This window comes from Haliaeetus leucocephalus, unplaced genomic scaffold (assembly GCF_000737465.1).
Source record: "Haliaeetus leucocephalus isolate CR32 unplaced genomic scaffold, Haliaeetus_leucocephalus-4.0 Scaffold848, whole genome shotgun sequence".
In the NCBI taxonomy this organism is placed as follows: domain Eukaryota; kingdom Metazoa; phylum Chordata; class Aves; order Accipitriformes; family Accipitridae; genus Haliaeetus; species Haliaeetus leucocephalus.
The window spans coordinates 7523327-7535533 of record NW_010973284.1 but is presented as its reverse complement, the minus strand read 5'-3'; the positions used below and the strand labels follow the sequence as shown (position 1 = coordinate 7535533).

Here is a 12207-nt window from a genome sequence, read left to right as displayed (position 1 = left end):
TGGGAACGTCGGGGACGAGCCCCGGGACGAGGAGCGTATCGAGCAGTCCCAGAGAGCCATAAATTACTCCCTCCTGTTGTTGCTGGCCTGTAACAGCGAAGAGGCGAAGCTTTCTCATCGTCTGCCAGGGTGGGAATGTTTGGGTCCTGTCGTTTCTGTGAGCATATTTAATTCAATAATGTGGGAATGCCCTTAATGAAGCAGGTCCTTGCTCTTGGCTTCGGGGGTGTTCCCAGGCCGGGGTGCCAGTGCAGGCTGCCCTCAACATGGCTTTGCCAGTAAGGCTGTAATTAAAACCAGATAATGAGGCTTGAAAATAAAAGCTGCCCAAACTTTGGGTGATTTTGGTTTTTTGTGTTTCTTCTTTCATTGTGTCGAACATATGCATCCCTCCCACCTCGTCTTTTTTTTTAAATTCAGTTTTATCTCAATGTCACTTCCCCTCTGTTCTTGATCCCCAGTGTCATCCATGCAATGGTAAGGGGAATTTTCTGCCACCGGGAGCCTGAATGTCACCAGGTTCCTGGAACACATTAGAAACGTGGGTGAACAAAACACTTTTAAATGCACCTGCTTCGAGTTTGTGAAGAAACCGCTATTTGCCAGAAAATTTCCAGCAGTAGGAGACAGACCAGAAGCCCCATCACCTTGTGATGCCACCAGTGAGAGATGAACCCCAGCCCTGTCCCAGCCAAGGGCAATGCCACCCACAACACCCAGGCTATCGCCCTCCCGCTGCGCCGATCACTTCTGTGCAGTGGACACCAGGACCCTAAGGTGCTTTTCCCAACTTTCTTCTCTGTTTTGCATAAACAGGGAAGAAAAACAGGTTGGGTTGGAGTTTTTTCCCCATGTATTTGAATCCACAGAGCAGTGCTCATCACCACTGGCAATGCAACATGATTGTAAAAAAAAAATTACTGTTTGATGGGAAATGAATGAAAGTTTCCATCGGAAGACAAGAGTGAGAAGGGCTTTCAAAAATTACTTTTAAAAAGAAAAAAAAAGTCAGAAGATGTCTGCTACCTTCTGTGACATTTGCGTCTTGGTGGCCGAGCAGCAGCGAGGTCCAGATGCTCCAGAGAGGAAGTTGCTGGAGGGAGGATGCTCCTTCCAGTACGGCCAACATGGGACCACCAGCCACCCAGCTGGGGACATGTCCCTGGAGGCTGTGCCAGCACAGCAGCTCCCAGGGTCTCCCCACCACCAGGATTCATCAGGAGTGATGCACGTTGGCCATGCCACCGTGGAGCAGGTGGCATTGGCACCCTCCCTACCCTTTCTATAGACTATAGAGCTATATGTTAAATATGTATGTGCAGGGAGTGGTTTGAAACCATTACCTCGAGGATGGTCTTCCCTTTGCTGGTGGCAAAGGCCATGTGGCCATGAAGGATGCTTTAAGTGAAGAAAGAAAAAAAAGCAGAAGGGGGAGGTGGAAGGAGAATTGTCCTGGCAATGGAAGGAGGGAGGGAGAGGGCCGGGAGGTGGGAGGGAGAGATAAACGGTGGGTGAACTATCAGCTCTCGCCGGGCTGGCAGCAGGACAGGGGACAGGGGTTAAACCAGCTGCGCAGCCGTGATCGCCCAACCCCAGATAAACATCCAGCAGCCACACACACTGCCCCACGCCTTGTCCCAGCACCCACGATGGAAACCCGCCCTGCCGTGGCTGCGGGGGCTTTGCTCAGCCTGGTTGGGGGTGGCCCCCCCCGTGTCCTTATCTTGGGGCTGTGCTTGGACAGGGGTCCCCGCACACCCTGGGTTGGAGCCTGACGAGGGTTCCCCCTCTTTCACCCACAGGGAAATGTCACCCAGAAACTTTAAAAGCAAGCGTTGGCTGCCAGGCTGCTGGGTGTATTGCGGGGTTAGCAGCTAGGCTTTTGGGGGGATGCTTTAAAAAAGCAAGGGATGCTCTAAAAGACCCTGTTTAAGCAGGTAATGACTCTGAAAATCATAGAAATTAAAGACAAGAAAATACCCACGGTGCCACCCTGTTCACCTGCTCCATGCTATGGGTATGGTGTTGGCCACCAGCAGCAGGATGGTGCTGTAGTTATATGTATAAAATATATAAAACCACACATGTTCAATGGACCACTTAGCCTGTAAACAGGCCCTAACTAATGTTACCAGCTCAATTGGTTTTTAAAGTATTTGTGCTCATGGCTGTGATAACAACTTCTTTGTTTAAAAAAAAAAAGAGGAATTACTCTCATTGCCTATTAAATCGTGACTGAACACTGCTGGCGTGTGAAGGGGAAGCAGCATTGCCCCCAGCAGCCCCCTTCCTGCACCGTCCCCCTCCCCGACAGAGGGGAAGAGACCATCGGAGCCTTTGGGGGACCAGTAAATGATGGGCTGGGGATAACGTGGCAGCAGCTGGTAACGCTTGCCTGTGGCGGGGGGATTGCTTCACTGCCCGTCTTCCTTCCTGCCAGCCCCACACGCTCTTCCTCCTGCTTGCTCTCTCTGCAAAAGCCCAGCCCAGGCTGGACAGCATGAGCCAAGCAAGAAAAAAATGTGCAGGTCTTTTTGCAAGGTTTTTGCTGTCTGTTTATGACTTTTGATGGCTGGGGATGGGCCATCCTGGCATCCTTGCCCCGCAATGCCCAGGAATGAAATAGTGATGGATCCGAGCGACAAGGTGGGAGAGAGGCAGACAGCAAGTGGAGGCTGCTTTGTAAAACTTTATTTAGAAATATTCTTGATATATTCATTATATATATATATTTATATATACACACACATTACAACAAATGTGTTTTCTAAATAGCACATCCACAGTGGGTTGAGACTCAGGGTACCAGGTCTGGTTACTTCGTTTCTGCAGAAAAAATGCAGAAATCCAAGGGGAGGGTGGCGGAGAAAGGGATGGGGCTGAAAAAACCAAAATCGTAAGGTGGGAATTCACTCACACAGTACAACATTGCTCCAAAGTGCTGTTTCCAACAGAAACGGGGGGCGATGGTCCACACAGCAAGAGATGAAGCAGGCAGGAGGAGAGGTGGGCAGAGGAAATGTACCATTCAAATCACAATTAAAGTACAACTGTACATACCCCGGGAGACATACAGCACGCTCTGCTAAGGGCTACGAGCAGGCGGGGGGTGTTGGGGGGTGCTGCCAAGGTTGTACCATTTTCCCAACTGTTCAGCTACTGAAAAGATTAAAAAAAAAAACAAAACAAAAACCAAAAAAACCCAACTTGTAGGGAATGAGGAATTTCTGAGTGTCGGTGATTTTTTCTTGCAATACTTTAATCAAAAGAATGTAAACCCCTCCCCGCACCCTACCCCAGGGTTATTTTGAATGCTGAAAACCAAGAATGGCTTTACCTGTGTGACAGCATCCCCCTCCCTTCCCAGAAGGCCCCCGCTTGCCAGCCCCTGCCGCCCACCTCTCCTACCTCTGGTGCCAGGAGCAGCCCAAACCTCTTCCTCAGCATCGCTCCATCACCCACTGGCACCTCTCCCCTGGCCCAGCCCTGCAGGCAACCCCCTTTAGTAAAAACCCCCATGCATGGGCGATCCGGATCCAGGAAGGAGTTTTCCTCCTTTTCTCCTTTTTAAGATGGGGGAGGTTGGTGGTTCTGGAGGATTTGGGGTCTATGCTGGAAACCCTTGCTTGGGCCAGGACCCCTTCCCAGGCAACTAATTCCACCTAACGTGCCAACCCACATGCCAGCCTCCCACCTATTATTTACAAAGAGGCGTTAAAACCTAATGGGGATGGAAATGACGGGGCTCTGAATTAAGCCTGGACGGGCTTACAGACCACCCGCCCAAATCCTCCGTGTTCCCTTGTACCTCAGCTCCCTTGAAAAGGAACGAGTGCGGTGGAAGATGTCCCCGCTCAGAGGACTTTTTCCCTTCCAAAGGATGTTTGTGGGTTGGGTTTTTTTGCTGTAGCATGGGAGAGATTTCTGTGCCTTGACATCTCCGCGGAGTGAGAGGATGGGATTGGGGCAATTGCTGCATCAGGCGGTGGGTGAGACATGGGCCTGATGCGGCGGTGATGGCACAGCGTGGTCCTCAGCTCCCAGCTGCCCCAGCAGCAGCCTCCTGCTCCCCAGTCCTGTTTCCCAAATGCCCTCTGGGGGGGCAGCAGGGATCGGAGGATCAGCTCAGTCACAGACATCAATTTTGCAGCAATCTGAGCGCTCGGGAATGGAGGGTAATCCCCCTGCTGCTTTTAGCGCTTCTCCCCAAGATTCAGAGAGGCTGTGGGCTCCTACCAGCCTCGGGCAGACAAGGACCCTCCTCACACCAGAATAAATCCAGCGCTGTAGTCCAGCCCGTGGGCATTGGCACAGCTGAACCACTACCATTTTCACACAATAAAACCAAAAAATTCAAAGCATACTATTAAAACCCTTTTATAACCCTATGTACACGTGCACTGTTGATACATCGTTGACTCCTTTTGCCTTTGTGTTGCTTGTTAAATTTAAAAATCCCCCAGTCCAAGGGGATGCTTCACTAGCAATTTTTTTTTTTTCCTTTACCAATTCTGAAATTCATCTTCCTTGAGAGAAGCTCTGACCCTACAGACACTGCTGGGAAACTCTAGGAGACCACAGCAGGCTTGGAGCTTACCCGCTGAGTGTTACCAGCAGAAAAATCGGGGACTGGGAGGGCAGCAGAAAACACCTATGTACCTTTTTGTTCAGTGGATACTGCATGACAGCGTTAAACAGAAGTAATCCCACGTCATAAATACAACAACCCCAAACAATCCAAAGTTAGGTAGAAGGAAAAGGAAGAAAGGAAAAAAAAAAAAGGAGAGAAAAAGAAAATGTCTTAATCCTTTTAATAGTTCTTTTGCTGAGGGTGTTTTTTCACCTCTTTAAAAAGATACAGTCAAAAGCTCTCGGACAACAGGAACACGTGGCGCCAGCTCCTGCTCAGAGCAGTTGTACATGCCACAGCAGTCTCCAGCACCACGTGGAGCTGGAAAGTGTCGGTGGCCTCCGCCGGCAGTGACAGAGGAGTTTCACCTCTCAACCAGGCGACCGTTTAAAAAGCGACGGTCGTCAAACGGTCTGAAAACCCTCTAAATGCCGGAGAGGTGCTGGCCGCGTCTCCTTCCCCTCCGCAGAGTCACATCATGAGCAGTATGTACAATGAAGATGACTTCAATGCTTTTCTTCTTTGTACGATCACGTACCTAAATACCGAACGTCCATCTGGGTTGGTCTTGTCCTCGGCCAACGCGCCGGCCGCTCCGTCCCGGGCTGGGGAGGACGGGGAGCCCGAGCCCCTGGGGAAAGGCAGAGTCACAAATCCCACGGGCACAAGTTCCAGCATCCGCACGCTCGGGTCTCGCCTCCCCCCTTGGTGCTTCGGGAGCCACGCGGAAGGTCATCACCGCTGCGCGTTGCCTTCTACAGGGAGAATGGCGTGGTGCAGGCTCCGCGTGTGCTTCGAATCTAGTGTTTCGTGCTCTTCCGTGAAGCTGTCCGGGCTTGCCGCTCCGTCCAAAGAACTTCCACAGCTAGAGTTAGGAGACAACATGTCCTGCAGGAGGTCTTCCTGGACTATCCCAGAGTCTTTGTTCACTTTGCCCCTTTGGTTTCCTTCTTCCTCCTGGTCGTTGAGCAGCTTGGCCAGGAAGTTGATGTATTTCATAGCCAGGCGCAAAATCTCGTTCTTGCTCAGTTTTTTGTCGGGCGGGTGGGTGGGGATGAGTTTGCGAAGCTCTGCAAAGGCTCCGTTGACGTTCTGCTGTCTCCACCTCTCCCGGCTATTGGTAAAAATGCGACGAACCACTTTCGTATGAGGACCTGCAATTGCAACCACGCAGAATTAGGAGCGGGGCGTAACAGGTCATTTATTACTTTGCTGAATAGGTCGCCGTTTCCCAAATGAACCAATTTATTTTAGTCACATCAGCAAGGCAGCGAAACAGCAGTTTCCAGCTAACTGGAAGCTAACCTGATGAGCTGAGGTAGCCATAACTTCTGTTCAAGCCAGTGTGCCCTGGTTTCAGCTGGGATAGAGTTAATTTTCTTCCTAGTAGCTGGTACAGGGTGTTTTGGATTTAGTGTGAGAATAATGTTGATAACACACTGATGTTTTAGCTGTTGCTAAGTAGCACTTATCCGAAGTTAAGGATTTTTCAGCTTCCCGTGCTCTGCCAGCAAGCAGATGTACAAGAAGCTGGGAGGGAGCACGGCCAGGGCAGCTGACCTGAACTAGCCAAAGGGATATTCTATACCATAGAACATCACGCTCAGGATATGAACTGGGGGGAGTTGGCCGGGAGGGGCAGATAGCCGCTCGGGCATCAGTCAGCAGGTGGTGAGCAATTGCATTGTGCATCACTTCTCTTTTCTTGGGTTATATTTCACTGTCTTTTTTTAATCTTCCTGTTCATTACAATTATTATTATAATTGTTATTATATTTGTATTATTCTTATTATTATATTTTGGTTTAGTTATTAAACTGTTCTTACCTCAACCCACGAGTTTTACTTTTTTTCCCAATTCTCCCTATCGTGCTGGGAGGGGGGAGGAGTAAGCGAGCGGCTGCGTGGTGCTTAGTTGTTGGCTGGGGTTAAACCATGACACAGTGGAAGGGAAAAATGGAGTTGCGTCTTTTTAGATGTCTTCTGAGACACATAAATTTACCTCTCCTAGGAGGAAGGCTAAGGCCATGACACATGTGCAAAACGCTGATATATTTTTAGGGTATCTCAGCAACAAAGGTCCTATTAAAAGTTTATCTCACTAGATGGCTTTATTTTCTGTCCCAAAAAACGTCTTACGGACATACCATTGGGACAGGAGGAAATTAGCTTGAGCAGAGGCTTTGACAGCTCTAAGATCCAGACAACTTCCCTGATGTAGGCAGGATCCAGAGCTGATAAAGACTGTAGGACTGCCACCAGCCCTCTGGGTGGTTTATGTGAAATGGGGTGGCAGGATTCACCCTGTAGCAATGAGGACAGGTAGCAACGTGACACACGGAGTGAAAGCAACGTCCTTGCTGGAAGGGTGATCACGGGTGGAGGATGAAGCAGTTTCACAGCTGACCTGAGGACCATCTGCTCTCTCTGCACATCGTGGCATCTTCTCCCTATCTGACAGTAATTGGAGAAGGGACTCTAAATTGCTAGAGGTGTCCATTTGGCTCAGTTACATGTGAACTCCAGTTAAATCCCTGTAATTTTACAGCCATATTCCTGACAGGGCATGTTACACAGGATGGATGCACAAAATGGATCAATTCTCCTTCTAGATCATCAGAGTAACCCCTGTTGGCACAAGCAAGACATTGTCTCTGTGCTAGGAGAGACCCAAAAGCATGTCTACCCAAAAGGATTGTGCTGCAGGAGTAGCAATGCTCTAAGTCAGGACTGCAGGTCCTTGGGTCCATGGAAACCAGTTCATGTAAGGAGACACTACCATTAAGATGCTTTTATTATTACACCCTTTCCATCCTCACCTCCAGGAGACACCAACAGTGAAAGAACACGGCGACCTCATGCAACTATGGGAGAATGACCATGGCTGAAACCCCCATAGGATGGGAAGCATCACATACAACGAGAATCCTCACAAAGTATGAAGCAAAGACTTGCAGGTAACACACCAGTGAGTCGTACCCCAAAAGAGTGGCTGTGAATATTCCCATCCACACCATCTCTCCCCTGTAGTCCCCCCTCCTGCCCGAGACACTTGCCTAACTACTCCCTTCTGGTGGGAGCAAGTCCCTGGCCATGGTGAGCAGTTTAAGGCATAGCTCTGCCATGACTCAGTGAAACCAGTATCCCAGGAGGCATTTAAACATCATTATTCTTATACAGCAGAACTCTTGGCTGCTTTGTCTGTGGCACAGCAGCCAAACAGATGTGATTTTGGAGGCATCTTAGTCAGGCTGCACCTTGACAGCTCCAACCTGACACGACGCAAGAAGAGGAATCCCACGTTCCAGCTGATTAAACACCATCACACTTTCCTCCCGTCAGGGGAAACTAGAGCCCCTCCGATCCAGCACATCACACGAAATACCCACCACGGCAGGGTTTGCACAGGGACACACTCCCAAGCAGCCAGATTAAAGCTACCGGCTTCTCCAGCGTGCGAGCAGCCATCCAACTCACTTCTCGCAGCATGCTCAGGAGCAGGGGGTCCCCCAAAATCACAAAGAGCCCCTCGGATAAGCTGGGGGGTGTCAGAATGAGAAACTCATCTCCGACCTCTAGGATCCCGGTCTGATGCTTCAATAAAGGCAATTTTCCACTCCCAAACAGCACGTAAATGCCCTTTGTATGAATTAATGCGCAAGAGCTTATGGAAAGGGAAGGTTTCTTGTCCCTGATGCGCACAGCCCACTGTGCCGTGGGGTCGTGGGGAAGGTGGTGGGGACCAAAGGGACCTCAGCAACACCAGGCTGCCCAGCACTGCTAATAAGGCAGTGGAGAATGTGCTACAACCTACTACAATAATACAACGGTTTCAACACTTAACTGCTCTTTCCAGACAAGACAAAGCAACCAGCCTCAAATCCAGAAGGAGATGCAGCTTAAAACCTTTTTACTCCCATAAGGGCATGAAAAAAAGAAGCCTTGGATACTGTTTATTTAAAAAAAAAAAAATCTCAAGAGACTTCCAGTCTTCACAGCCTTCAAACATGCATCTCTATTCACTGAAAGTTGCCGACTGAAAGGCATCTATTCATAAATAGGTCAGAAATCAGAAAAAAGACCTGTTCATTTTCATCCAGGGGCACCCAAACCAAGCTCCAGTATATAACACAAATTCTGACACCACTCACATTTTTGATTCCTTCATCAACCAAATTAAACGTACCTTTTAGAAAGAGATCAGGTTTTGGCCAAAACATGTCAAGCGAAGGAGAAATTTAAAATGCCCCATAGCTGTGTTATAATAGAAGAGATTTATTTCTCATAAAGAAACTTGCCTCGTAATTAATTCAAGCAGTCGGCTGAGAAATTTTGCCTGGATTTTGTTCCAATCCATTGACTGCTGCTTTTTTAATTGTAATTAGAGATCTGAGGAAAATGAATAAAAAGATGAGCTTCCAAAGTTCCAGAATATCCTTGCAGATACTTTTTTACATTTTTATCTCCATTTATATCTATTTTTTAAGAAGATATTCAATGCACCAAACTTTCCCCCAAATGGATAAAGAAATAGTTGCAAAAACCCCACCACTCGTTTCCTTACAGAGGAAACCAAACACCAAGCGCCTGGCAAGACTCTCCTGCCCTTCTGCACCTCCCAAGGACTGAGGACCCGCAGGAGTGATGCTCCAGCATCCCACGGATGTCACCTGGCAGGTGACCATCAGAACGATGAGCAAAGCCCGGGAGACCACACAGATGCCTCAGCATGGGACGCACACCCCTACAAATTGCTCCTGTTCAGACAGCATCATCTGGTACCTATTTTTCCCCCCAAAATTCTGAGCCCAGTCTTGGAAATTGGGCAGGATTGGGCCCAACCTATACACCTGCATTAAAGCACAGATCCAAAAACTTGGTTACGACCCAATAGCTCTGTAATCCTTCATATCTAATTTAATAGCATGTCAAAAGCTTTAGTCAGACACCGTGGTTTGATGGACTTTGCGCCGTAGCCGCTAAGCCTCCGAATCGAAACCCAGCCAGAAAGACCTTCTTGTGCCGGGGGCTGAGCCCACCCCTGCCCCACGGGGCCACGGTCTGAAAGGACCAGGCCGACGGAGGAGGGCAGAGCGTGGGGAGAGAGGGACTGATGAACGCAGATAACGCCCTGAGCCCATCATCTCATACCGTATTATTTTAGAGCGATGTAGATTACGATTTGATCTGATTTTAGATTAGCCGGGTAGAAGGAAAGGGACAGCTAGCTAGAAAGAAGGAAAATTAATTGTCTGGCGATTGAAATACACCGTTTGCAGTTGCTAAAGAGGAAACACATTTCAATGGAGCTCATTTGTACGGGCTGTTAACTCTGCAGATAAACGTGTCAGCCTTCCACGTGCAAATTGTTCTCGCAAACATCCCTTTGCGTGGGCAGCGCTGCCGCCTGCCCGCAGCCTCCCGCAACCCTCCGGCTGCCTGGGAGCAGGCAGCGGGATCCTGCCCTGCCTTCTCCCTGCCTTCCTTTCTTTGAAATTATCCCGCCGGTCCCACGGGGATCCCCACACCTGGGATCTCTGCTCGGACACCAGACCGTCACCCTCCACGTCTGCTGCCAGGCTCTGCCACAAGACCAGACACGGGGTATTTCTCCACGGCAGGCTGCAGCACGCTGTGGATATATACCGAAGCAAGGTGCAGACAAGCTGGCGAAGGGACCAGCCACGATGCCGCTGTGACCCTGCAGACCTTAGCACAGGTTTAGCCCTTTGCTTTTAGGCAGTTTAAAGGCGAGTGGGATCTTTCTGCCCGAGGCTGTGGTCCACGTTAGGAATGCCTCCTGGCTGAAGAGGTTTGCAAACACAGCATGTCACTGCGATGGCCCTGATCCAGCCTCTGCACTTCAACAAAGACTTAAATTTAGTGGCTTCCTTCGGATTTAATCTCTAAGCAATTTGCAGAACAGGGATGTAATTAACCATACGCTGAACTGCTTTGCTGCGTGAAAGCAAATCCACCGAGCACGCTGCCGGTCATTAGCCGGGACAGATTTGGGCTCTGCTGTACAAGACCCTTACCCGGGGGAGCTACCCTGCCACCACAGGCATCTTATTCGCCTTTTACCATTTGGGGTTTAAATCCCAGCGTGTGCCACCGTGCGGCAACTCGCCCCCTTCAGCAGATGGGGAACCCCCCAAAAGCCAGCGCAGGGGCGAAACGCTCTCACCGTCGGTGATCTCCATCTCGTAGGGAGAGGGTCTCCTCTTCACCCGGTTGCTGCCGTACATAGAGAAGGAGTCCGGTTCGCCGAAAAACCCGCTGCGAACGAAAGGCAGAGAGAGGCAGTCAGGACACACCAGCATCCTCCCGCCGTGGCCCCCGGCCCCCCCCCGCGTGGGAGGGCTGGGAAGCGCCCGGGGCCGGTGGGAAGCCGAGCTGCTCCGTGACCTCGGAGGGAGCTCACGGCTCACGAAACCGAGCCCGGGGTCGTGCGGCCACACGACACGCGGCCGCCCGGGGGACACGCACCGAGGGACGCCAGCCCCGCGTGGGCAGGGGGATGCGGGCGGCGTGGGGCACCCAGGCTAGCGGCTCCCGGGCAAAACCCCCCCCCCCTCCCCGCGGGCACGGACGCCCACCCGGGCCGGGTTCGCAGCGCAGGCTCCCCCCGGAGAGGAGATGGCTGCGGGGAGCGGGGGGGGGCTCCGGCCCGGCCCGTGGGGGCTGCGCTCTGACCCCTGCGAGAGCGGTGTCTGGCCCTGGCGCTTATTTGCGGCACTCATCGGAGGAGAGAGCGAGCTCCGAGGCTCTAAATCAGCTCTCGACAAGCACCCGCGTTTACTGACGGCCCCCTTGCTCTGCCCGGGGCATTTCTACCGCGATTTTTTTTTTTTTTTCCCCCTGGGAACGACAGTTTTTCGTTTCGTGTTTTTTTGTTTGGTTTTTTTCCCCCCCCTCCCTTTCTTCTTTCGCGAAGTTGCATGCAAACCCGCGATGACTAAGCGCCGAGCCCCGCGCGGTGGAAGGGACTCTGCTGCCGCTGCCGTTCCCCCCCCCCCCTTCTCCTTCCCACCCCGGCGCCCCTCGGGGACCCGCTCCGAGGGCCCCCCCGCCGGGGTTGGGGTTGGAAAGACACGGACCTGTTGATGGTGGCCAGCGGCTGGCCCAGGTTGTAGAGCATGGCCCTGCCGGGGGGCTGCAGCGGCAGAGCGGGGGGGCTCAGCTGCACCATGCGGGCCTCGCAGGCGGCCTCGGCGGCGCGGCACGGCTCGGCTCCCGGCGCTCTCTGCATCGCCTCCCCCGCCGCCTCCCGGCTTTTTATGTCCAGGGAGCCCCCCCGGCGCACCAGCTCGATGACGGGCACGGGGGCGGCGGGGGGCCCGGGGGAGGGCCGGCCCGCCTCCTTGGACGCCCCGTTGAGCAGCAGCTGGGGGTCCGCCGGCGCCTCCATGCCCCCGCGGCTGCTCTCCGGCTCGTTCGTGCTCTCCGCTTCCGAGTCGTGCCGCCGGGGGGGGCGGGCATCGCGGGGGTCACTGGGGGGCGGCGGGGCGGGCGGCCTGTCCATTGTCCTGCGGAGAGAGGCAGCGGGGGGGGGCGGGCCCCGCCGGGGGGGGGGG

The 12207-nt window shown here is 52.1% G+C and overlaps 1 protein-coding gene across 1 annotated transcript in view; it reads right to left on the bottom strand.

The window, feature by feature from the left end:
- Positions 1-4445: 4445 nt before the first annotated feature.
- TAL1 (T-cell acute lymphocytic leukemia 1) overlaps positions 4446-12207 on the bottom strand; it is a 10841-nt gene continuing 3079 nt past the window's right edge. The window contains exons 3-5 of the mRNA XM_010582420.1: positions 11731-12159; positions 10818-10909; positions 4446-5784 (exon numbers count right to left, since the gene is read on the bottom strand). Of these exons, the coding sequence (XP_010580722.1) occupies positions 5366-5784; positions 10818-10909; positions 11731-12159 (940 nt within the window). The 3' untranslated portion in view covers positions 4446-5365. The remainder of the gene's footprint in view (positions 5785-10817; positions 10910-11730; positions 12160-12207) is intronic.